Source organism: Haemaphysalis longicornis, unplaced genomic scaffold (genome assembly GCF_048455015.1).
Source record: "Haemaphysalis longicornis isolate Haplotype H1 unplaced genomic scaffold, Haemaphysalis longicornis Haplotype H1 scaffold_6, whole genome shotgun sequence".
In the NCBI taxonomy this organism is placed as follows: domain Eukaryota; kingdom Metazoa; phylum Arthropoda; class Arachnida; order Ixodida; family Ixodidae; genus Haemaphysalis; species Haemaphysalis longicornis.
Window position 1 is genome coordinate 59,651,433 of NW_027526407.1, and position 24,592 is coordinate 59,676,024.

The 24,592-nt window shown below is 46.1% G+C and overlaps 1 protein-coding gene across 6 annotated transcripts in view; it reads right to left on the reverse strand.

Annotated features, from left to right (window-relative positions):
* Positions 1 to 5,747: 5,747 nt before the first annotated feature.
* The window catches only part of LOC144142771 (uncharacterized), a 43,930-nt gene continuing 25,085 nt past the window's right edge, over positions 5,748 to 24,592 (reverse strand). For 3 of the 6 annotated variants that reach the window (XM_077674480.1, XM_077674479.1, XM_077674481.1), the window contains exons 3-15: positions 22,418 to 22,649; positions 21,041 to 21,135; positions 20,824 to 20,903; positions 19,991 to 20,121; positions 18,667 to 18,921; positions 17,396 to 17,480; positions 16,140 to 16,283; positions 14,737 to 14,817; positions 14,523 to 14,621; positions 12,789 to 13,097; positions 10,305 to 10,351; positions 9,007 to 9,206; positions 5,750 to 8,272 (exon numbers count right to left, since the gene is read on the reverse strand). In XM_077674480.1, the coding sequence (XP_077530606.1) occupies positions 7,468 to 8,272; positions 9,007 to 9,206; positions 10,305 to 10,351; positions 12,789 to 13,097; positions 14,523 to 14,621; positions 14,737 to 14,817; positions 16,140 to 16,283; positions 17,396 to 17,480; positions 18,667 to 18,921; positions 19,991 to 20,121; positions 20,824 to 20,903; positions 21,041 to 21,135; positions 22,418 to 22,649 (2,563 nt within the window). In that variant the 3' untranslated portion in view covers positions 5,750 to 7,467. Of the gene's footprint in view, positions 8,273 to 9,006; positions 9,207 to 10,304; positions 10,352 to 12,788; positions 13,098 to 14,522; positions 14,622 to 14,736; positions 14,818 to 16,139; positions 16,284 to 17,395; positions 17,481 to 18,666; positions 18,922 to 19,990; positions 20,122 to 20,823; positions 20,904 to 21,040; positions 21,136 to 22,417; positions 22,650 to 24,592 lie in introns of all 6 variants that reach the window. The other 3 variants (XM_077674484.1, XM_077674482.1, XM_077674483.1) reach the window with 3 other exon arrangements.

The window sequence follows — 24,592 nt, forward strand, 5'->3', positions numbered from 1 at the left end:
GGCCCCGAAAAATCAGCTGCATAATACCGCTTCCACTGCATCTAAAATTTCAGCTGTGTACAAGCTGGGTTATAGCCCTATAGCATTTTCAGTGCCTCCAAATTTTCAGCCGATCCTGTTCGGCTATAGTCTTACCGCTTTCGCTGCCCCCAAAATTTCAGTCGGACCAGGTGGGCTACCATATCAGCATTTTTACCGCCTCCAAAATTTCCACTGGGCAACCTCGGCTATAGTCTGTCCTGTTTCACTGCCGCCTAAATTTCCGCCGCACCAACTGGGCTATAAACGTACCACTTTCACTGGCCCTGTAAATTCAGTTTTACAATCCTGGGATAGCATTAGCATGTTCACTACCCCCAAAATTTCCGCTGGTCCAGCTGAGTTAGAGGCATACCGCTTTAACCATCCCAAAAATTACCGCCGGGCCAGTTTTAGTATAGCCTTTTACTGCGAAGCAGTGTGTCTCACCCCCCCCCCCCCCTCTCATTTTTTATGGCGCCGCTCTGGGGCTCCTCCTCGCCACCGCTGACGCCTCTTTGCAACACCCTCTTTGACAATGGTTATCACAATGGTTATTCCCCTCGCCACCAATGATGCGTCTTTCACAGGCACGTTCACAAGTTGCACAGTCGGTTGGCATGCAGCGGCCGTATAGCGCCGTTATCACATGATTGAGGAGGATCAACAGCACCTGGTTGGGCATAAAAACGCCCGAAAGCCGCCGTAACCGCCGCCGTCGAGAATGTTTAGGGTTGCCAACTGCCCTGTTTTAAATGCAGAGCATTTCTTTAACTCACGATGTCACCCGTTCTTGGCGTCCGTAGTTGTCCGCATCGCTTGCCTCGACATGCCCGGCTCAGACGTTTCGCTATCGGCGCGATCAATGCACGTTTCAAGGACACTCTCTCCCCTCTCTCGGACTCAACGTGCGCCGAGGCTGCCAATTTTACTGCTGACGAGCGCTCTCTCGTCAGCAGTTGCCAAAGTGCAACAACATTAACGTTACGCAAACTACTTCGTGCGCCCCCGGAAATGCTCTGCATTTGATCGTGCCCCTCGCGAGGGGGATGTTTCACTGCGTCGCCATGCGAACAGTTTGCCACGCTTTAGTTTCAGTTCCGTATCTCCCCGCCGCGGCCGTGGAGAGAAGGCGGCTGGCCGCGACTCTCGCCACCGCGGCGCTGCGGTTGCGAGTTGCGCTAGGAAAGCGAGCGTCGTCTGCTAGCGGGGTGGCTGCGCACTGCAAAATTTTTGACCGGCCCGACCGGTTTTTTATACAGCGGGCCGGTTGCCGGTTCGTACTTAAATCCGGCCGTCATTGGCCAGTTTTTCGGCCATTGTGCGGCGATTATTTCTTTTTTGGCATTTTATAAGCGTAATTCAGAAACTACAACAAGGTGTCGGCAAGCTGCACAAAAACACGCGAGCGGAGAAAATATGCGGCGCGAGTGCGGGCGAGATGCAAAGAGCTTTTAATGGACGAAGTATGTGCGGTTACTTTTCAATGCAGCACATTCAGAGCAATAACCAAAATTTCAGTAACTTTCAGTACAAACGTTATGTTGATTCCTCTGTATAGGAAAACGCTACAATGCATGCGGCATTGCATGTCATAAAACATGGATTATTTTTTTTCACCACAAATTCAACCTTCTAAATACCACGCCCCCCCCCCTTTCCCCGAAGGGCCGGTTATTTTGGGGGGGAAAGGTGGCAACCCTAAGAATGTTGCCGCGGCCATATTTTGCCGCCCCCGCCGCGGTGGCTCAGTGGCTAAGGCGTTGCGCTGCTGAGCACGAGGTCGCGGGTTCGTTTCCCGGCCGCGGCGGCCGCTTTTCTGATGGAGGCGAAAAGCAAAAATGCCCGTGTGTACGAGATTTCGGCGCACGATAAAGATCCCCAGGTGGTCAAAATTAATCCGGAGCCCTCCACTACGGCGCGCCTCATCGCCTGCGTTGCGTCGGCGCGTTAAACCCCACAATCAATCAATCAATCATACTTTGCCGCCTCAAATTCCAAATCGACCACCAGCTGCGGGTCCCTGCCGGTTGAAAGCAACTTCCCTGGTGGAACTCCGGCGTGAGCACATAATTCTTCTTCAGCTTGAAAGCCATTTCTATGATAATGTCTTTCCCTTCGCCGGTGTATGTCACGCGTAATTATGCCCGGGTGCCGCTTTAGGCGTCCACGGGTGGGGGTGCGTGGAGGGACTCCGAGGGAAAGGGCATTTCACGCACAGCAATGCGGCCGCTACCGATGACATATATAGCGGTTGTGTTGATGGGAGATTTAAACGTGGGCGTCTCGCTTAGCAGAGAACAGCAAGCGATTTACAGGCAGATGCAAGCAGGATCCTTCCCACACCCTTACCTTCAAAACAAGATGTACCCGGAAAGGTACGACAAGGAATGCAATTTTTGCAAGATTCAGTTAGGCACGCTCCAACACGTCATTGGAGTATGCGATTTCTACAAGCCAATCCCCCCACCTCTTACCTTTCCCACTACCCCACCCCATTCATCATCCACCCTTACCGAGCGATGGGAGACCTTAATTGTTAACGAGCCCCGCCCTGGAAGACCAGCTCGTTCTGATCTCCAGGGGCCAGGCGGCTAGAGAAGCATATGGGTCCCGTGAAGTGGGAACCACTTCCATCGACGGCGTCTAAGAAGACGTCGTAGTAGCTCGATTCAATAAAAGTTGTTTCTCTCTCTCTCTCTCTCTCTCTCTCATATGGTTTAATGTGCTCTGTTAGCTGCTGTCTTCCACAATCGAGCGGTTTGGGTCTGGGTTAACTATGTTGCACAGACAATAAGATGCCTATGACTGGGCAAAAAAAAGGACACCCACGTGTGTGTCCGCTATGGAATAAAGGTCCAGGCCTTTGAGGCGTTAACTCGGTACGGGACGGACGCATGTCGTCCGCTTGGAGGAAGAAGAGCGGACACTGAAGCGTCAGCCCAAACAGAAGCGCGAATGGGCGCAAAAACAACGAAAAGCCGCTGCCGCCATCGTTGCTGCCTCAAGTTCCAGCTGGTCGAGTAGCTGCGAATCCCACCCGGATTAACAGCAACTGGACGGATTAATAGCAACTGCAACGCCGACGTGGGCCAACGTCACTTGTTCAGCTTAAAGGGCTTTCAGAGCGACATGTTCGACAGTGTCTTTCCCTTCTAAACACCCGTTCATGACCGAGTGCCGGTTTATGCTTGCACGGGTTGGGAGTGGAGGAATGGGAAGGGGGAGCGGGCACGCGCAGCTAAAGGTTTCATGCCCTTACTGATATGTGCGTTTGTTGGCGCGAGGTTTAAATGTGGCCGTCAAACAGCCCAGTGCGACTGGTCCGGTTTCCTCAGTAGTAAAGCGAATTGGGTTGATGTGTTACACAAACAGCAAGTAAGATGCCTTCGACGCGGGAGGGAAAGTGACAGCTCTACGTTTATCCGGTAGGTTAAAGGTCGGACATATCTTTCCAAATTTAATTCAGGTAATTGGCTAGGAAGTATGCTCATTCGTAAATTACAATCAAACTTACGTGTTTTGTTTCGTGAACCCTGTGGAGGGCGTGCAGCTTCGCAGGTCATCTGTTTTCACAGAGTGGACGGGCACTAATTTTTTTATTTCGCTGGCCACAAAATGTTGGTCGGACCGGTTAAGCTTCAGATCCAGAATTTTTGCTGCCTCCAAAATTTAACTGCGCCTGCTTGATTACAGCCTTAGCTTTATCACTTCCCCCAAGATTTCAGCCGGACCAATTCTGTCACTGTAGCATTTTCCCTGCTTTCAAAATTCCAGCCAGACCAGCCTGAGCACATTCCTGCCTCCAAAACCTCAGCAGAACCAGCTGGACAGGCAATTTGTCCAGCTTTGCAACGTGGGCTATCACCTTCCTGGTTTCACCTAGCATTTTCGCCGGGTGACCGCTTTCACTGCCTCAAACATTTCAGTCAGGCCAGCTGGGCTATATATAGCAGAAGAACGGAAAGTTGGGCTAGTTGGTAGGTGCTCATAGGTAGGCGTTGGTAGGTGTTGGTAGGTAGGCGCCGTGCTGTCTACGTCTTCCTTCGTCCCTGTTTTTTGAGCGCTTTTGTTTTCCACCTATATATAGCATTAGCATTTTCACTGCCTACAGAATTTCAACCATACCACTTGGGTTAGCGTTAGTGCTTTCACTGCAAAATTTATGCAGGACCAAGCCTACAGCTGGGCCTTACCGCTTTTACTGGCCCCAAAAGTTCCCCTGCAGAATCAGGGCGATTGCCTTACCGCTTTCACTGCCTCCAAAATATCAACCGGGCGGCCGGACCATATAAATTTATATAGCATTTTCTCTGCCTCGAAGATATATGCCGGACGAGCTTTTATATAGCATTTCTTCTTTACTGCACCCGAAATTTCCGCCGGACTTGTAGCCTTACCGCTATCAATGGCCCCGAAAAATTACCTGCACATTCTGGGCTATAGCATTATTTCACTGCCCCCAGAATTTCAGTGGAACCAGCTAGCTGGGCTATAGGCTTACCGCTTTCACTGCCCCCGAAATTCCACCAGATGACCTGGGCTATACCTTTACCGTTTAGGTGGCCCGAAAATTCAGCTGAACAATCTAGGCTGGAGCCTCACCGCATTCTCTGCCCAATAAATTTCCGCTGTACCAGTGCGGTACGGCGGAAAATAAATTTCCGCCCTACCGCACTGCTTTCGATCACTCGTTGTAAAATTTCAGCCTCATTGCATTTTCCTTGCCTCCAAGATTTCCGCCGGGTCACCCGGGCTGTAGTCTCTTCCACTGCCACCGAAATTTCCACAGGACCAGTTGCTCAATAGCCTAAGCATTTTCACTGCCTCCTAAATTCGAGCTGCAGACCATCTCGGTTATATAACCGAGCTGGTCCAGCTGGAATTCTAGAATTTTGGAGGCGCGCAGTGAAAACGCTAGGGCTATATAGCCCTAGCATTTTCATTTCACTGCATCCAAAATTTCTGCTGGACCAGCTGAGCACTTTCACTGGCCCTGAAAATTAAGCTGGTCTTTCTGGGCCTTACCGCTTGCGTTGTCCCCAAAATATCTGCCGCACAAGTGGGGCATTTTCACTGCCTCCAAAATTTCGTTCAGATATGCTAAATTATACCCATAGCACCCTCATTTCCTCCAAAATTTCCATCCTATTGACTTAGCATTTTCACTGACACCATCATTTACGCCACGCTACCTGGTCTTACCGCTTTCGCTGCCATCGAAATTTCCGCCGGACCAGCTGGGCTATATATCCTTAGCATTTTCACTGCCTCAAAAATTTCAGCCGAACCGGCTGTGTTACATTCCTATTGCTTTCACTGCCCCGAAAGTTACAGCAGGCGAGCTGGGAATTTTCACTGCCCACATTTCGGCCAGACCAGGCGGGCTATAGCAAGCTTACTGCTTTCACTACTTCCAAAATTTCAGCTAGACGAGCTGGTCTATAGCCTTACTGCTTTCAGTTCACCCAAATTTGACGGATGAGATGGGTGGAAGGAGCGTGAATCTTCATTAACCGTTTTGCTCTGCATACCCCAGGTCTCGCTGCCATTCCAAGATCAGCTTGCACTGGTTCGCACGTCTAGATCGGCCGCCATTTTGCCATAGGCGAAAATGGTTATTTATTTTCAGAATAAACAGGTAAGCACCGTCGTTCTAGGTGTCAAACCAAAGGGACTACAAAATGCGCTCTTTTTGTGAAATTTGAGCGCGAAAAGAGCAGCGTTTCGCTCAGGAAAAATTTGTTCCAATTATCGTCGTACCACCCTGTACAAACGGCAACAGAATCCTTTACGTGAGCCATCCATCTAAAGAACGCATCAGCACTCAGCCTTCCATGCAAAGACAAAATAACCAGGAACATTTTTTTTCTGTGCCAAAAACACGGCACCTAATATATAACTTTATTCTTTCATTCGGATGGAGAGTCATTCTGACATGCCGAATGGCGACATCCTGTAATGGGAAGGAAGAAAAGGACACAGGTTGTTTTTACGCAGCAGCAAAACCCTCCACACCACACACACCAACCAGAAAGAAAAAACCCAAACAATCCATCGTAACAATCAGGTTGCTGCAGAAACCAAACACGTCAACAGGGAAAAAAACTCTAGCGCTGAGGCTTGTCAAGCCCACTATTTACAGATGCCTCTGAATAAATAAAGTGAATGCTATCATGTGGTCCGTGCGGAATGCACACATCCCAAAACCATTACCAAAAAGGGAAAATGGGGAAACGAAAATGAAGCCAGGGAGCACCCAGGGAAAAAGTCCCCAGTAAGCACCTAGGGATATAAGTCCCCAACTCTCGTCCACCTCCCTAAATGGGGAAAAATCAAACCCGTGGGCAGCTAGCGAAAAAAGTCCCCAACTCTCACCCACATCCCTAGTTTCAATCCATTGCTGTTTCCTGCCAGGCTTCAAGACATAACGGCCAGTCATTCAAGACACCCATTAACGCACGAAACCACAGAAAACGGTACGTCGAAGGAACAAATTGTCCCAACCACCGAGGGCTTTGCAGACGCATCACGGTTGGTTCCTTGACGCGAGAAGCACGGTGGAAAAGTCATGTTCTCTCAGTCACACGGGTGAAAAAAAAAGACACACCATCGCCACAAAAGGGACTGCGAGTACAGACCCCACACACATGGTTGATGAAAACGCAAAACTAACCACTCACGAATGACCAAATGCAGGAAAAACTAACACCTAGCAACAGGGTGTCATTTAGGCGTTGACAATATCTTGGTGGATGTCGCAGCAGCAGAAGACACATATCCAGTTTCCCACAAACTTTCTAGTGTGCAGTTCTTCAGGATGCTGTGTATCGTAGGAGAGAGCTTGATGTCGGGGCACAGGGCACAGAGTACATGTCTAAGTTCATTATTTTTTCAAATTGCTGCAGAGCAGTGGCTCTGCAGCAATAAAATAAAGATGGTCTTCTTTCACACAAACAGTTCATTCACTCGGAAGGCTTGCAGACATTTGATTTTGCATTCTATGTGGAAGATGGGTTGTCATCGTGAAACACAGACTGGTCCAGAAAAAAATGATGAAGCGCCATCACTGAGTTGGCAGTGACTTTAACCCCTCGACCGAATGCGGCACCATGTTTCATAAATCAACATGTTTGCATGGAAAAAAAAAAAAAAAACACAGAGGGGAAACACAAAAGTCAACCATTGTTGAGCAGCCCAGTTCTGCTCGGGAATGCCGCAGCTTTGTGTGAACTACTGCCTTTTGTGCAGTCGACCAGACTCGATTTATATAAATGGAAGCCTTGCTTAATACGTCGTTAGTCACGATCTTTGTCAGGACACAACCGTTGTCCCCGTCAAACTGACTGTTTTCGTTTGAAGCAAAACTAGCCCCGTCTTCGCGTCAGTCACAATTGCACCGAAGGTCTTCCCACCACCATGTTCCGGTCTAACCGTCTTGGAATGTTGTCACTTGGTCAAGGTCAGCTTGCGCGCCGCCGTCTTTTTCTCCACAGTTGGAGTCTGGGGAGGAGCAGCCGCCGGTGTTGACGTGGTGATGAATCTCGTTCCCGCAGGAATGGCAATGGCCGACATCGCTCGCATGTTCGGCGCCGCTCCGAGCACAACCGGCGAGAGAGCCAGCATGCAGTTCGACGGCGAGAAGATCGGAATCTGCGGCGAGACGGAAGACGAAGTCGACGTCGGCGCGGTGGCCATTAGCGGAACAACTTCTGGCGACGGTGTCGCCCCCCGAAAGAAGCAAGCGTAATAGTTTGGTGTAATTGGCGTCACGGTCGCTGTCGTCGGCAGTCCTGCGGCGGAATTGTCCGGTGACGACGAACTGGCTTCGCTGGTCAGGGCGGGAGACACCGGCGTCGTGGGGGCACTGTCGTAGGTTAGCTTGCGCGCAGCTGCTGGAAGAACAGCGGCCGACGCCGCGGTGTCGACACTGCTGTCGCTGCCACAGGGAGTTCGCAGGTCTTCACGCCGCTGCTCGATGAACCAGTTTGGGATCTGGAAGGTCGGCGTCAAGATGGCCGCTGACATCTCAAGTGGTGGCGCTAGCATTGCAGCGGCCGCCTGCTGTACTGGTTGCATCGCCTGCTGTTCCATTGGCTCCAGTTGTGGCGTTGGATCCGTCTTGAGCACTGGCTCTGGCTCCGTCTTTGGCACAGGCTCTGCCTGTGGTGCTGGTGCCATCTGTGGCACTGGCTCTGTCTTCGGCGCTGGCTCCGTTGGTGGCTCTAGCTGTTGTTGTCCTGCTGTGCAGTTGCTGCAGTGAAAGAAAGAAAAAAGCACAATTATAATAGCAGAATCTTACAACACTGCTCTGTCAGTTTTTTGAGGAAAGGAATGCTGAGGTGCGGCTGCTAGAGAATTCAATTTGGTCTCTAGTCATGGTCACGGCCCCTGCCATGGGGTCGCTTGCCCTCGCCAGCACTGAGCGCAATAGCGCATACGTCTAAACACACTTACGCCGATTGGCAAGTACGTAGGTAATTATGGGACCGTGTAGTTGCACCTTTAGGAGAATGTGTGGAACACATATAACTCGTCCCTTGAACAAAATATTTGCCATAATTTGCCACAAATTTCTGAAGGGCAGATCAGCCAAGGCTTGATAAAGCAAAAATGACTTCCTAACTTTAATAAATCGCTAGCTTTTGTGGAATCTTCTCTCAATTTCTGCATAATTCCTTTACTTCCACTGCCACCTTTACATTCCCTTTGAGTGAATTGCATTCAGGTAGCACATGATACCATCTGTTGATAGTAGTCTACGGGAGTTGTCTTCAACTTGCAGTGGGCATAAATAGGCTGCGATGATGACAGCTGAAGCAATCTTCGGTCGTTGCCAAATATTCAGAAATTTTCGGATATGCATTTCTCAAATCGAATACGCTCCGAATAAGGAAAACATTCAATTCGTATTTGAAAGTTCGGATATTGGCACACTGCTAAAGGATAAGAAAAATTTCCACTCCTTCAAGGGTGGCAGGTTCTCACCAAGATGGCGGGAGTGGAGGCGTCTCGACCCCCTTGGCCTCCTCCTCCTGCTGGATGCTGATGATGGGCTTAGAGTGGACGGGGAGGTTGAGAGACTGCAGCAGCTTCATGTACTGCTCTGCCGACAGGGTGATCACGTGGGACTCCTTCCCTGCAGTGGCTGTGGCAGCGCCAGTCTCGCTCGTCGTGTCGGGAGTGGCCTGTATTGACGAGAGCGAACAGTTCATAACGTTCATCTTAATTTTGACCGCCTGGAGATCTTTAACATGCGCCGAAATCTCGTACACACGGGCGCTTTGAGCAACACAGATGCTTTTGCTTATTTTTTTGTTTGTTGCAAATTTTTCTGTACGGCTTTTCTTTCTTTTTTTGTAACACAAATATTTTGTTCGAAACAATTAACATTGCAAAGGAAAGTTACTCTTTTACACTTCCATACCATTCACTTACACGTTAGATATTTTTTAGTGACCGGGAAAAAAATGATTTCCTAAACTACCCAAAATTACCGCTTTTCCAGTGGGCGGGAAAGTTTTAAAACCACTTAGGACTGGCACAGCCATTGACACACATGCACAATCGTTTCTTGGCTGCAACGGTAAAGAAAAAAAAATGAAATATCCCCTTTTGCGCTCCGCAAGCTTTTGCTCACGACTGTACGCTGAGGCATATCTAACTGGGCAACAAAGTCATGATGTTCTATGAAACACCACACAACACAAACGCATGGCATTTCAAGCTTGTCTGACAGAAGCAACAAACAGGCAACAAACAGCGGCAGTTAAAGGAGCCATGAAGACAAAATACAAGTTGGGTTTATTAGAAAGACTGTTTAGTCCCGATAACAATGATACCAATATCATCGCAATCTTCGAACAAATAACGAAGATATTAAAGAAAACGTGTGAAGCAGTCGCGACCCCCTAGCCAATTTCCCGCAACTTTTCTATGACGTCACGGAACCTTGTTTGTGCGATTGGCGGCCGCCTAACTGACCTGTCGCGACGACACATGACTGGACGTCTGTAATGGGGCCTCTAGTTCCATTTAACCGCATCACTTGAATGCTAACGTGCAGTTAATGCGCTGAAAATTATGTTTTATTGTTGGCCCGTATGACGTCATTCTTGCTCATAACACGTCACCGTGAATACTTCTTGCTTTTTTTTCGTTAAAAAAACATCTTTTGTGGCTGTAATGGAGCTGAGTGAGATAGTGAATCCTAGTTCTTTCAAATTAAACGAAGTTGTATTTTCTCTTCATGGCTCCTTTAAAAAAGCCAAAAGTTGAACTCTCACCTGTTCAACCGCACATGACGACACCCCTTCATCCGATGAGGTAACACCTGAAACAGGCAGAAATGACAATGGCGCACATTATTGAGGCTTGCACATTAAGGGGTGGCTTAGGAAACCGCACCCTAACCGGTATTGTGCTTTGGGTGACCATGTTTTAAGCGGCATGCTTATGTATCGAGTTCAATGGAGGCAAACCAGTGGTCACGCAAATCCACATTACATCCTGTTTCGAAATCCTGGCCAACTAATTAGCTCCATTTACGCTACTATAATGATTACAGGTGTTACTTGCGCCAAATCTGCATTTTTTGAAAATGAAGGACGTTACATGGTTTGCCTTTTCCGTGTTTATTTTTTTCCGTATTTTTCGTTTTTCTGGTTCTTAAAAATTTTGTTCGACCAATTACTTCCATTTATGTTACTTGATTACAGGTGGAACTTCCGCAAAATCTGCATTATTGTGGAAATGCAGGGCATTACACCTGTATTTTTTATTTTTCAAATTTTGTTTAATGAATTCTCTCTATTTACACTATTACAATGATTACCGGTGGAACTTCCACGATATCTGCATTTTTGTGGAAATGCAGGGCAGGGCCGTACCCAGAGGGGGGGTTTGGGGGTTCGAACCCCTCCCGAAATCTTTTCCAGGCAGCACGTAAACAATACTTACTGTTGCTTTCAGCCAAATTACCCCCTTCCCAAAATTCATAACACCCCCCGAAAAACATTTCTGGGTACGGCCCTGATGCAGGGTGTTACACGGTTTGCCATTTTCGCTATTTTTTTATATTTTCTTATTTTTTTGGTTTTTCAAAACTTTGTTCGACCAATTATCTCCATTTACGCTATTACAACGATTACAGGTAGGAGTTTCGTGAAATCTGCATTATTGTGGAAATGCAGGGTGTTACACGGTCCTGGCAGTGGGGGTACTCTGCAAAGAATGCTTCGCATTAATACAGAAAGTCACCATACATGCAATAAGGTACGCATTTGGGCTGGTTGGTTCATGATTACGAGTGAAAAAACAGCGCTAAAAGGACAGGACAAGAAAGGACACAGCCGTGAAAGGACAGCGCCGTGGTCCTGTGTCCTTTCTTGTCCTGTCCTTTTAGCGCTGTTTTTTCACTCGTAATCACCATACATGACTCGATATAGCTATCCACCAATACAGCTTCACTGACTTTCAATCTTCACACCAGTGAAAGGGCTCTAAATTTTTATTTGGTCTCCTTAAAAGAGTACCGACACAAAATTTTCGAGTTCTGTTTCTTTCCGCTGCTTTGGCTGCCTAACCAGCCCAGTAATCATGGAATGGCCCATTAGATGGTCCACTGCAACATAAATAATTATTTACAGCCTCGTCTACTCATGTCAGTTTCGGTTTTGACAAAAGAGACACCGAGGTGGCTACCATGACAGGACGGCGCTTTTGACAATCACTGTTCTCATTGCACCACGACGAGTCTGGACGCACACACTAGAGTGAGCAAGTGCGTCCAGACTGGACGTGGTCGCATGCACCTGGGCAGCATGGTGTCAGTCTCAAAACTGTCACGTGACACCAACAACAGCAGCATGGCAGCCCTGACATCGGCACTTTGGGGCGAGATGCTCCACGCATCATGCTGATGTAGAAACAGTACCCGTTCTGAGCTTTCTAGTGCGTGCGAAGATTAAAGTTAATTTAAAATATGTTATGCTGAACAATTACTGTTGAAATTTCCTGGGAGATATCTCCACACACAAAGGAAGCTTTTTACATAGTTATCTCAGCTTTGAAAATTTGTGTCAACACTCCGTAAGGGGGGAACATGGCTTTTAAAACAATTTCTTTTAATTGTGAAGTAAACTCTGTGAAACTTGCCAGACTTGCTGCTTTTCCCCACTGATTTCAAATATGCCATTAATTTTTGAGTAAGTCAATTAGTTACCAAGATAATTAGAGATAATCAGCCATTTTTGGAGGAACAATAAAACAGTGCTAGTCATAAAACTCTATATTTGCCATTACTATGAACCCTGGTGAATGCAATAAGAGAAGCACTTTTTTGATGCACCACTTGTAACTAGTTTCACAGCTCATTAAACTTTGGTGCTTGAAATGGGCTTAGAAATGGGCCACCAAAGTTTAATGAGCTGTAAAATTAGTCCTAAGCAGTGCGTCAAAAAACCGATTCTCTTATTGCAGTCACCAGGGTTTTCGTAGTATTGGCAAATATAACGATTGCAGTTTTATACACTGTTTTGTTTGTTGTTCCTCCAAAAATGATTAATTACTTCTAATTATCTTGGGGACTAATTGACAAACTAAACAAATAATGGCATATTTGAAATCAGTGGGGAAAAAGCAGCAAGACTGACAAGTTTCCCAGAGTTTACTTAACAATTAAAATAAATTCTTTTAAAAGCCATGTCCCCCTTTATGAAGTTCGCTTGAAGTTCCCCTGCACTTGTTAGGCCTAGGTGAAACAGCCGTACCTGCCCCGCCTTCCAGGGTGGGCTGAGCTGCCTCGCTTGCCACCACGCCAGCGCCTGAGGTGTTCGCAATCAACGCGTCCACGCGGTTGTCTTCCTCGGCGGAGTAGAGGCGGCGCCGCTCCATTTCCGCAACCTCACAGATGTCGTGGAAGCTGGAGTGTCGGGCCAGTGGCTTTGCGGAGGACGATGATGATGCCCGCGCAAACGGGGCGGCCCCTCTCCACTTGCGCCGGCCCTTCTGACCGGCCGCTGAGAGGTCGTCGCTCTGGGTGCGCATCAGACGAGAGCCGCCACGCTTGGGATGGTCTACTGCGCACAATCACAAGAGAAACGGCACAAGGTCAAGGGTCAGGAAACCAAATCACATTGAAGTTAACTCCTAAATCCAAATTTTGTGGGTTTAACCTGCCGAAGCTGCCCCTGGGGCTGTGAGACACCGCAGTTGTGGGCTCCGGATAAATTCCGACCACCTGGGGATCTTTAACGTTTGTTGAAACCTTGGCACATGAGATTTTTCCCTTTTCACCTCCATCGGAAAAGGGGGGGGGGGGCCACTGCGGCAGGGACCAAACCCGCGTCTTTGGGCTCAGCAGCACAACACTTTAGCCACTGCACCACCGCAGCGGGTTAAAGTTAAGTCCTCAAACACGTGTTTGGCAAGATGGTCTAGCTCAACTTTTGTGGTCATTTATTTTGCCAGTTAACGAAAAGTCTGCGGTCATATTTTATTCGCGAAGCTCGGAAGAAGAGAAATGGCCGCACACGTGGAATTCTATGTTGCACTGAATAACAAGTAAACAGCAGTATTGTAAAGAAAAGCCCAGTTAAAAGAAGAATTAAAGGGACATTGAAGATAATTTCTCAAACTTGTTGTTTTTAATGTATCATACACATCAACCTGCGCAATCATTTATTTGACTACTTAATGGGAGGTCAATGGCCGTAGTTTGTTTGTAAAGCTCGGAAGGAAAAAAAAAAAGCATCATGCACCGTTTGCGGTTGCCGTAACGCCCCTTGCTGACATCACACTCGTTTATAACACTGCGTGATGCTGTCTCAGTCTACAAAAGCTATATTTTTCCGTATTCTACATCTGAGATCAACCTTTCGTTCGCAGCCAATCAATATGGCTAAACGGGCCCAATATCTATTGTTATCCCGCATTTCAGCATTGAAAATGTGTTGTGACGGGTGACTGATGCCCACAAATTGAACAGAAGCGCAATTAAAGGAAGAATGGTGCCTTCGAATGCACTTTTTTAAGTGTAAAAAAAAACCACCTGTAAAAATCTCGAAACATATGCAATGTTTTCCAGACTAACATAAGGACGTTTAAAAAGGCCTTTCAGTGTCCCCTTACAAGAACAGCTCTCGGCAGAAGAAGCTTTTTGCAGCAGGCAGACATGCCAATGCTACTAAGAAGGCACTAAGACACCTTAGGCACAATGTGCTGAGTGACCACCTCCCACAAATGTGAAAAAAGTTAGACATGGGTGGAAAAAAAAAAAAAAAAAAGACAACATTTAGGTGAACCCCACTACATTCGGTCCAACAAAGATCAGACAGACAGACGGATGGACAGACGGATGGACAGACAGAAAAACAGGCAGACAGACAGAGACATACAGAGAGAGAGAGAGAGAGAGAGAGAGAGAGAGAGAGAGGCAGACAGACAGACAGACAGACACGCAAACAGATCAAGCAGGTCAATGAAAGTGATGGCGTTTCACAGACCTTGTGTCGTCTGTAGCAGCTCCAAGACCTGCGCAGTGCACCCATCCGGGTTTGGGGTGTTTGACGACGGGGACAGTTTGATTGGCTCGTCAGGCAACACTGAAAGACCACAACCATCGTCGTCAATCCCACTGGCTATGGTCTGTGCGGCAGCTATAAGCTAAACCTTTCGCCCCGTCATCAAAGACATCACAGTAAAACAACAACAACACACCTTTTGTCTTTCCAGCGGCCTTGAACGTTGAACCTATTGTTGCGACAAGTGAATGCCTCGATTGCGGCTGGATTTGGGAAACTGCAGAGAAGCAGAACACAAAGGCAGGAGAAATTCAGGGGTAATTCTTTTTTCGAGGAATCGACTCACAAATGAAGCCCCGTTAAAGAGGGGACATGGCAAATAAAGTGCGTCTTTACGGACCTAATTTAACCAAATTACAGGCATCTGTGCACTTAACCATCCAAATAAGAGAGAGAGATGAATTTATTACGGCAGGAGCACTCTGGGTGAAATGGAGCAAGTTGGAGTAGAAGGTACAGTGCTTGTGGCCTGTGAAATCTTGAAGGTGGCCAGTTCTAAGACAGGTGGGCCTCTTGAGAAGGCGGGGGAGTCCGCATGGGGTAAAGAGAGCAGGCTCAGGGCTCTAAACTGCTCCCGCTATACCATTTTCTGTAGGTTTAGTGTGTAGTAAGAGCACGCATAGAGGGTTACAATGCATGAGGGTCGACACATGCGGAGAAAGCATTTGGGGGAGTGTTGAAGGTTCTCAGTGCAAGCGGAAATCGGTTTAAAAGGATGTCTTTTAGACTTTTTGAGTTGCAAGATTAATTACCGACACAATGTTGCCCCGAAGATCTATTCTGAAGGTCTATGCTTATCACGACAGTCTATTCTGAGCAAAAGGTTGTGCTTTATTTCCTTCAGGCATTTAGAAAGAAAGAGAAATTTTTCCCTTCCATTTAACATGGAAACAATTTCTGAGGTGCAATTCCAGACAATACCACCCTGCACTCAGGTTGGCCTTGCCGCCGTTCAACTGTACTACTGCACCTACTCCCATGCAATGTGCAGTTACTCAAGCTTAGCGCACAGTAATAAAAACGATAAAAATGAGAAAGAGGGAACAGATCAAGCATGAAGAGAGAGACAAGAAAAAAAATTACACCACCTTCCCGTAGGGGAACCCTGAGTAGTATGCGAAGCAGCCATGGGGTCGACTGAAGTTCCCATTAGTTTTCAGTTCGTCGTTTCCGTTGACGTTCAGCTTCGCGTGCCTTCGTTGTATCAGTAGCTTGTTGACGTAGTTTGAATGAGTGAAGGACATAAGGCGCGTTCGTCGCACATGCTCCCGTCTCGGTTTGTAGCGCAGTGGGAAGAGCGCCACGTACCTCCCGTTGCGGCCAGAGAGTCGTGGGATCGAAACCGGGCGCCGCCTAACTATTTCTTTTTATAGTGGACTGCGCTGATGTCAGGCCAAACGCTGACGGGGCTGAAGAGACGCGCATGCGCAGTAGACTGCGGACGGCGGACCACGAGGGAGGGGGGGACACAGCCCCGAGCATGAGATGCTCCGCATCTAAAAAGTACCACAGTGACTGGCAGAGCAGTGACAAACTTACCTTCCTCCGTGCCAGCAGAGCCAATGTCCGGGCCGATGTACTTGAACGCACTCTTGCGGCCTCGGGCCTCCGTTACGGTCACCTTGCGGATCAGGTTCAAGCTGCTCAGGATGTTGGCAATGTCGTACAGCCGACGTATCTTGGCTGCACAAGGGGGTGGAAAAAAGAAAAAATTTTAAGAACATACTGCAGGCCATGGAGGCCCAAGCAGGAGGGGCATAAGGTGGTAGCAATATTAACCATACAAAAATTCAAAGAGTAAACAGCAAAAAGCAGAAACAAGAAAGAGGTATAAAAGAGTGTACGCTAGGCACAACTAAATAGGCACAACTAAACATTTGCTTGTAATGAACCACGAGAGTTTAGGCAATTTTTGGGTGCATTGTTTCAATCATTATTGCGTGGGGGAAAAAAGCAAATTTAAACAGATTGGTAGAAGCGAACATTGGGGTTAAGGACAGAGAATGGGAATGACGAGTACGGCGAGTAGCAAGAGGCTTCAAGAAGAAACCCTAGTCCAAAGCAAGTCTGCGGTAGTGATAAAGTAAATACATTCATTTAAGGCAGAGAAACTGTCTTTTGGACTGCAAGGTTGGAATTCGTTGTTGAATGCAGACAATTGAGTCTATGTGCAACGAAGCAGGGAACGCAATGAAAACCCTCAAACTGCAAAAATTTCTTGAGGCACTTATGCCTGCTTAAATGCTTTGAAGACGAAAGCTTGGTGATTCGTATCAAAGACTGCTTTAGCACTACGTCTATTTTACGTCTATTCTACATCTATTTGATGTCTACTTTACGTCTATTTTTTTCGCTTTCGTTTCTCCATCTTTCAATGCGAATTACTTGGACAGGCAGACATGCAACACCTTATGTCACACCTTTCCCACAATCAGAGTTCTCCACGGCGGGGCTGCAGCTGTTCTACTCACGTGCCATCATGTTTACCCGTCACGTGATATGACATCAGTTCTGCACGCACTAGGCTACGTCATGTTCCGGTGCTGGCAATTTGCCGAGGTAGTGTGGTAGGAACCCATTTAGTTCCTACTCTGAAGATTCGGGTTTGGTTCCCATACGAACTGAAATGTGTTTTTTATTTGCTCTTTACAACAAAAGCCATTTCTGGCACCGAACAACAAAAACGCCGGTCGTTTGCACAATGGGCCGTTAAGATGCCTTAAAGCTCTTCAGTGACATGTGTCAAGTTGTCCTATGGGGAGGCGGTCTATGAGTGGGCGTAGAGCTATACTTACTCTTGTAGACTAGTGACTGTGTCTTGTCCACGGTCGGGTCCCCAATGAGCACTTTGGCTGCCAGGTCCAAGCTCACTGTCCTTGGCTGCATGCAACACAGTCGACCAATCAGCCGTCATTACTACGACTACCTGTGAATCCTCAATCCAAGCACACTAAGACATGTTTAGCTAGTCATGAGGGTTAGTGAAAAAAAAGTGTTAAAATTGGGGCTGCAGCAAACCCTCCTTCTGTTTAACACAACTATAAGAATGTTACAAAAAAGGAAAAAGTAGGTTGAAAAAATTTTAAGCTATGACGTAGGATATCCTACAATGAAAGCTGTAGTCCGTTTCAAGTTGAGCGTCCTTTCTTAGTGGAATGCAATGCTGCTGCAAAACACATGCTTTATATTCCAACAGTGGCATTGGTGGCATATTTCGAAATCAAAACGCTAGTCTCATAGATTCCTGCATACGCGACTGGTTTAGTCTAAGTAGATTTTTTTATGTATTGGCCCTCCTATGAGGCAATATGTTGCAGCACCTTTGAGACTTCATTTTCCAGGTGAGTTTTTGTGCTGACGGCCGATCATGTGAAAATAATAATAATATTAATAATAAGAATGCCTTATTATTATTAGCGAGACACAAGGACAATACCACAGTGATAAAACGACCGGGCAAAGGCAATGTAACAATGGCACACCAAACATGTGTCGAAATTTCAAAGGAAACGTGCATTTACTGCACAGGTTGGTATGTCTTATCACGAGAACAGAAACCGCAGTTCACCGTAACAGTTCACGCAAGTACATACCAAGAATGAACGCGCAAAAGGTCGTCGCTTGTCGCAGCACGCAAGCAGCAAAACGCAGAAATGTAGAGAACACAGTCTTGTTAATCAAGTCTCCCGCATTCACATAAGCATACTATTCCCCTACTTCAATAAAAGTGTCTATTTCCCCAAGTCTGAAAAATGCAAAAATCCCGAGACATTTGCCCGATTTTTCCCTAACTTGATGAGAATTCCCTTAACTATTCCATAACACCACCCTATTTTCTTCCACATTTGCTTATCCCCTGAAAGTTCCCCGATTTTCCCGGGCAGCTGAGAATTTCCCTAGCTCCCTGACACTTCCCCATTTTACCCAGTGCATGCTGAGTTTCCCTAACAATTACCTGACGTTTCTTCAATTTTCCAGAGACTTTCCGAGTTTCCCGAATGTTTCCCCAACACTTCCCTAGGCTCACAGAGTTTCCCTAGCAATTTCGTTGAATAGAGACACTCACGGGCGAGGTCAGGAAGAGCATGAGGAAGCGCTGGCTCATGATGCCCATGGACTTCTCCCGGCGGAGCTCAGCGTCCTGGAGAAAGGCGTTGAGGAATCCCGCATTCTCCGGCATGGATGCAACAGATGCTTGGCCCTGGTTGATGGCCTCGTTTGAGGGCACCACAAACAGCTGGCTCATCTCCAGCGAGTGCGAGAACTCAAAGTCCTTCACCGTGTGGATCTGGGCGGCCATGTTGGATTTTTCCGAAAGGGCCTGTGCAAGGGCAAAGGAGGAGGAGGCAGGAAAGGAAAAAATTATTTCAAGAGTTAACGGCCCTCTACTTTACAGTACAGCCTGCAAAACAGAGATGTTTACAAATGTGAATTGCACTACAAGATGGAATTGAAACTATTCAACGAACTGTCTTACCTCGCCTAACCAAAACATAAATGTTTATTCACTGTACCAGCCTCTCTTACGTGGTTTTTTGCCTTACAGTAAAGTGCTCAATGCCTAAGCACATGATACAAATGTGTGTGTGCATTTTCAAGGCACACTTGAAATGCGAACATGGATTTGCAGATGATGCTGCTAGCCCTGGCCTGCTGTTATACCAACAAGCAGAATTTCTGTGATTTAAAAGATTGCGGCAACCACTGAAGCTGGCGTTACTGCAACCAACCCTTGCTATTTTTTGTTTTAGCCATAATCGTTCATGACTAGTAACAACACTGTAGATTGGCAAGCAACTCTTGTCTATGTGGAGAACTACGATAAGAGGTATAATGCAATCCACTGATTCTGCATGCCCTCATGAATAAGACCATTCCATGACAAAATGCTGTTTTATGATAATGATTATTTGGGGACATGCGGCGCGACGATTTCACAACTGGTATTCAGGCCCAGAAAGGTGTACGCTGTGTAGCAACACAAAAAATGCCTAAGTGATTATGTAACTTCCCAAAATGTAACTAAAACACAACAAAGGACTAATAAACTGGGCTTCAAGTGGCTCTTTCAGATCCATGTAACAGTTCTAAACGAATGCATGCGGAACAAAAGCCAGTGTATATTTTTCCGAGGCGAAAGATGCAGTATCATACCTTCACTGTCCTTCACGAACATAAATGATTTTTTCAGAGATAATTACTAAGATGCAAAACCTCTTTTGCTTACTTCCCTTGACCTATGCGTTACTCAAATGGACTCATGTCACTGGGCACCTACTGTGCAGTTCTCTTGATAATGAAGCTTGATTTAAGGTACTCATAACAGGTAGCAGGTGTGACCTTTGTATTTCCTTGGTGCACAAGAAGTATACAGAGTGCTTTGCAGTCACCTTCAGTTTTGGCAGGGTCTCCCACAGAGCCCCCTTTCCAAACCATCGGTACTTGTTCTTGGCTTCCTTGGCAACCATGCCTACACTCTCAAGAACATTCACGATGTCATATACCCGCCGCCTCTCCACGCCTGCAAAGTTGAAGGAAGAGAGATTCATAAAGGGCGTTTATGACACAGCAACGCGACTTCATTCAGAATGGTACGGTGTCTTGAACACAGCGCCCTATTAACGCACAAAATGAGTGCTCTGCGGCAATGTAGTGCTGTCACACACTGCAATCCCATCAACACAAACATTAAAACTCGAGCAAACCACCGTTGTAATTTTAACTATAATTCATTTGAAACCTGCATCACGGAGAGGCAGGGGCAGAAACGAATGTTCCGCAAAGTGAACCCACTAAGGTCTAACTGAGTGACCTGCAAGTCACATGCCAAAGTCTTTGGGCACTAAACACTGCAACGGCTGCAGAAACTACACAATCACATGGCAAAGCGCGCATCTATTTAGTGCTGCGCTTGTCCCTATCGCAAAGCCGTCAGTTACAAGGCCATAATCAGACAGTTCATTGCTTGGCAGGGCTGCTCCAGTTTATTTGTTTGGTTCAAATTTTATGCTTCCATTTTCTTGCACTGTTTGCATCTGTATCATTTTACACTTTCAGGCACAGTTCCTTCCAGCTTGCTCACTGGTATATCTTGCTTACCGGCAAATCCTTGTTATGAATTTCCAAGTTACTGTTACTCAGAGATTTATGCCCATTTAGGCAATGAGTCATTAACATGCAAGCTAAACATTCGCTGAACCTTAGTCATTGTTCTGCCACTCACCGAGAACCCTGGCGGCTTCATCAAGTGAAACGATGATGTTGTCTGATGGTGAAGCATGCTCTGGGTAAAGGGCCAGAAACCTGCCGAGGCAAGTCATACATATAGAAAGATATAAAAAAATGAAGAAGAAAGCACCTCCAGAGCAAACTTTCAGATCTTAACCAGCCTAAAATGCAACGAGAGAGACATGAATGTGTAATACAGTGAAAGAACTCACGCTTGACACAGCAGGCCTAGGGACTTGTCTTTCCGGCTAACAGGCTTGGTGTTCTCAGAGTTGCTGCTGTGATTTGACAGCTCCTCATCCATGCTCTGCAAAAAGGTCAAGTCCCAAAGTGCATTCAATTGCATGACAAAACGTAAAAAGTGAAGATGCTCTGCAAAAAGGTCAAGTCCCAAAGTGCGCTCGACTGTGTGACAAAACGTAAAAAGTGAAAATGGTCTGCAAAAAGGCCAAGTCCCGAAGTGCATTCGATTAAGTCACAAAATGTGAACAGTGAAGATGACAACACAAAAATGAAGTGCAACAACATGGCGCCAGCTGTCAACTACGGAAGCGATACCATTATTGAAAAAGATACAATAAATAAAACAAGAGCCAGTTTTTACGAATAACCTAAGTTTCCGCTCGATAGTTTCTTTCAGAGTAAAAGGCAAAGCACCACCACGTGTCCATCAAGTCAGCATCAATGCGATAAAGTCCATCACATGAACTTTATGTTATGCAATAATCTGAGCAATAATCACAACTAAGGGTGCAGCCATGGACAGAGCAATAACACTTGTGCTTAACAAAGAATAAGTATATGGCAATTTTTGAAGGGTAATGTTTCATTTCCCAATAAAGTGCACTGCTACACTGCTATAAATGTGATGTCTTATAGTTAAGGCAGAAAGTTGGGCTAGTTGGTTATCTGACTGCAATTTTACTAGCGAAAAACAGACGAGCCAGTGTCCTGTGTACTTCTTTTTCGTCCGCGCCTGTTTTTCACTAGTAAAATGCAGTGATGTCTTATACGCAACAAGCAAAAAAAAAAAAAAATCCAGAAAACTAAACGAGAAGTTTTTGCTTCAGCTGTTTCACTCTAAACAAAGGAAGCCTTGAAAAAAAAAAAGTGGTAAAGCCTTGAAAGATTCAGACCTCGACTTACAAAAAAAACTCAACAGCCTCCGGCCATATAACTGGACGAAAAATCACCTAAAACCATGCGACAACTGCGGGCAGATACTAAAAGAAATGTACAACAAAAACTACACTTGTCGTGTGTAAATGTACCCTCCCTATTCCAAAGTTCGTGTGCTTTTAAGGTGTTCAAGATGTCAAAAGCCAAACAAATACAAACCCCTAGCACTTTTTACAGTCATTAGTGGACGTCCTCAGTATGTCTTTAGGATGCCTCGGGCAAGTGCTAAATTTAAGTGCTGAACTTGTTCAGAGGTTCGGAACAACGGGATCACTTGAGCACGCCTCAGAAATAAATAGTGGATGTGATCAGGACACTATCAGGTCCTTAGTAATATGTTCTCAGTACGTCCTCAGGATGTATTGGTACTACGAGCATACGAAAAAGGCTGGCACATGTGCGATGCTTACATTATCCCCACTCGCGTAAGGCAGCCGCTCCGCCAGAGATGAAAGCAGTTTTAACCGAGCCGTCGGCGTCAGCGGCTCCGGATGGCCTGCAACACAGTCGCCGGGCCTGGTTGGAGTGCCGGGAGAGTCCGGATACGGCGGAGAGGGCGACGGACTGCCACTGTTGTTGCTGCTGCTGCAGCGCAGCGTAACATCCTGGAGAGGACGTTTGGAGCCATCCATCGGGAGACAGCTGGAAACCACGAGAAAGCAGCAGAAACAAATATAATATAGAAACATGGTCACATACGCACGGAAAATTTCACTGACGTGACATTTATTACAGAGCCATTCCACCTGTAGTCTGCTCGAGTGTTAAAATTTGGATTTTGTGTGCAAGAACTACATACATCTAGGCGACAAGGCATGTCAGAACTACTAATTAAATGGGCACCCCCCATTTAACACGTTTCAAACCGACCACGTAGCTGCTAGGTGGTTTTGTTCTTTGCTGCAGTGGACGGGACCGAAGTCAGCAGGAAGTGAATCCTCTAGTTAGTATTGCTACATTTACGGAGACGGCCAATTAATCCGCTAAGCAGTACGTTTAACTAGATCACAAGCAGTGCTAATTGCTGCACCAAAATTATGGATACTAACTTTCCTTTGATGATTATGTCCCTGTAGAGGTTTTCTTGTTCAGGATAGCCTTACAGCAAAGTTGCATGTTTCCCGTTAAAATAGAGAAATGCCAAAAACATAGGCACGCCAGATTGGTTTTCGATTACAGGGTTTTTGTGAGAAAGAACAGTGTTTTACTGAGTAAAAAAAAAAGAGTAACTTTTATCCAAACACACACTGTACTTAGGTATTACATGCGGAGGCATACTAACAGGCAGTCAGCATAGTTCGATAGTGGTTCGTTTTTACAGGATTCGGAATTTAGAAAAACTAGATTACGGTGCGTGTCAGAGGAGAAAAAGCCACAACTTAGTTTGAGAGAATCACTCAAAAAAAATTAAATCTGATAACATCCTTTGTAACAACTTAACTGCACGTGCAGTGCGCTGCTGTTTTCACACGCAGATGTTAAAGAGACTGCCAACCAATTTGTGGAATATAGCTCTCTATGCCAAATGAAAAGGCATGAGTTGAAACACCTTCAGTCACAACGGTTTCCCTGATTGGGCCCTACAACTCCTGTAAGAGGAATTTTTAGATCTACCAGCACTGCGCATGCTGCCAAAACAAATGCTCGCAACTATGACAGTGAGTCATACGGCAACGCACTTTCATTTATATATACGTATATATATATATATATATATATATATATATATATATATATATATATATATATATATATATATATATATGTATGTATATATATATATATATATATATATATACACACACTCTGGGCGCGTGCTTCTCTTTTTTTCTTTCTTCTGTATAGTTAAAAAATGTTTACCTAATTAACCGTAGTGATAAAGAAAAGAGCCTAACCACACCCCTATGCCTCCTTTGGCGTTGTAGACTGCTGACCTATCTTTCTGTATTTCCTCAACGAGCCCCTCATTTCCTTACTATATTATTCTGCGAAAGCCTAGCGAGGGTCTCGGTTCTGGCAGCCTTGATGCCTAGGTAGCATAAGAGGGCTTCCAGCCAGTAACCCGCTCATGACAGGCTGTAGACGTTCAAGTCACGCCCCGGGGGTTGAAAAGAAGGTCCCCTTCTCCCCGTGTAGTCAGAGCGGCGCTGGCTACCACCCTCAAGCGTCAGATACACTTCTAGTAAATATAAATAGCCGAGAAAGTGAAGGAGAACACAGTCGCCCAGATAGCCGAATTGGTAAGGCATTCGACATGTAATCGAAAGGCGTGGGTTCGGTCCCCACTCTGGGCGCGTGTTTCTCTTTCTTTCTTCTGTATAGTTAAAAAAAATGTTTACCTAATTAACCGTAGTGATAAAGAAAAGAGCCTAACCACAGCCCTACGCCTCCTTTGGCGTTGTAGACTGCTGACCTATCTTTCTGTATCTCTCTCTCTCTCTCTATATATATATATATATATATATATATATATATACATATATACATAGAACAGAAATAAGGGTTGGCAGTCAAGAAGACCTCAGAAAGCAAAGGGGAGGATGTGGTAGGTCATTGAAACAGATAAAGAATTTTGAAAGAAAGTG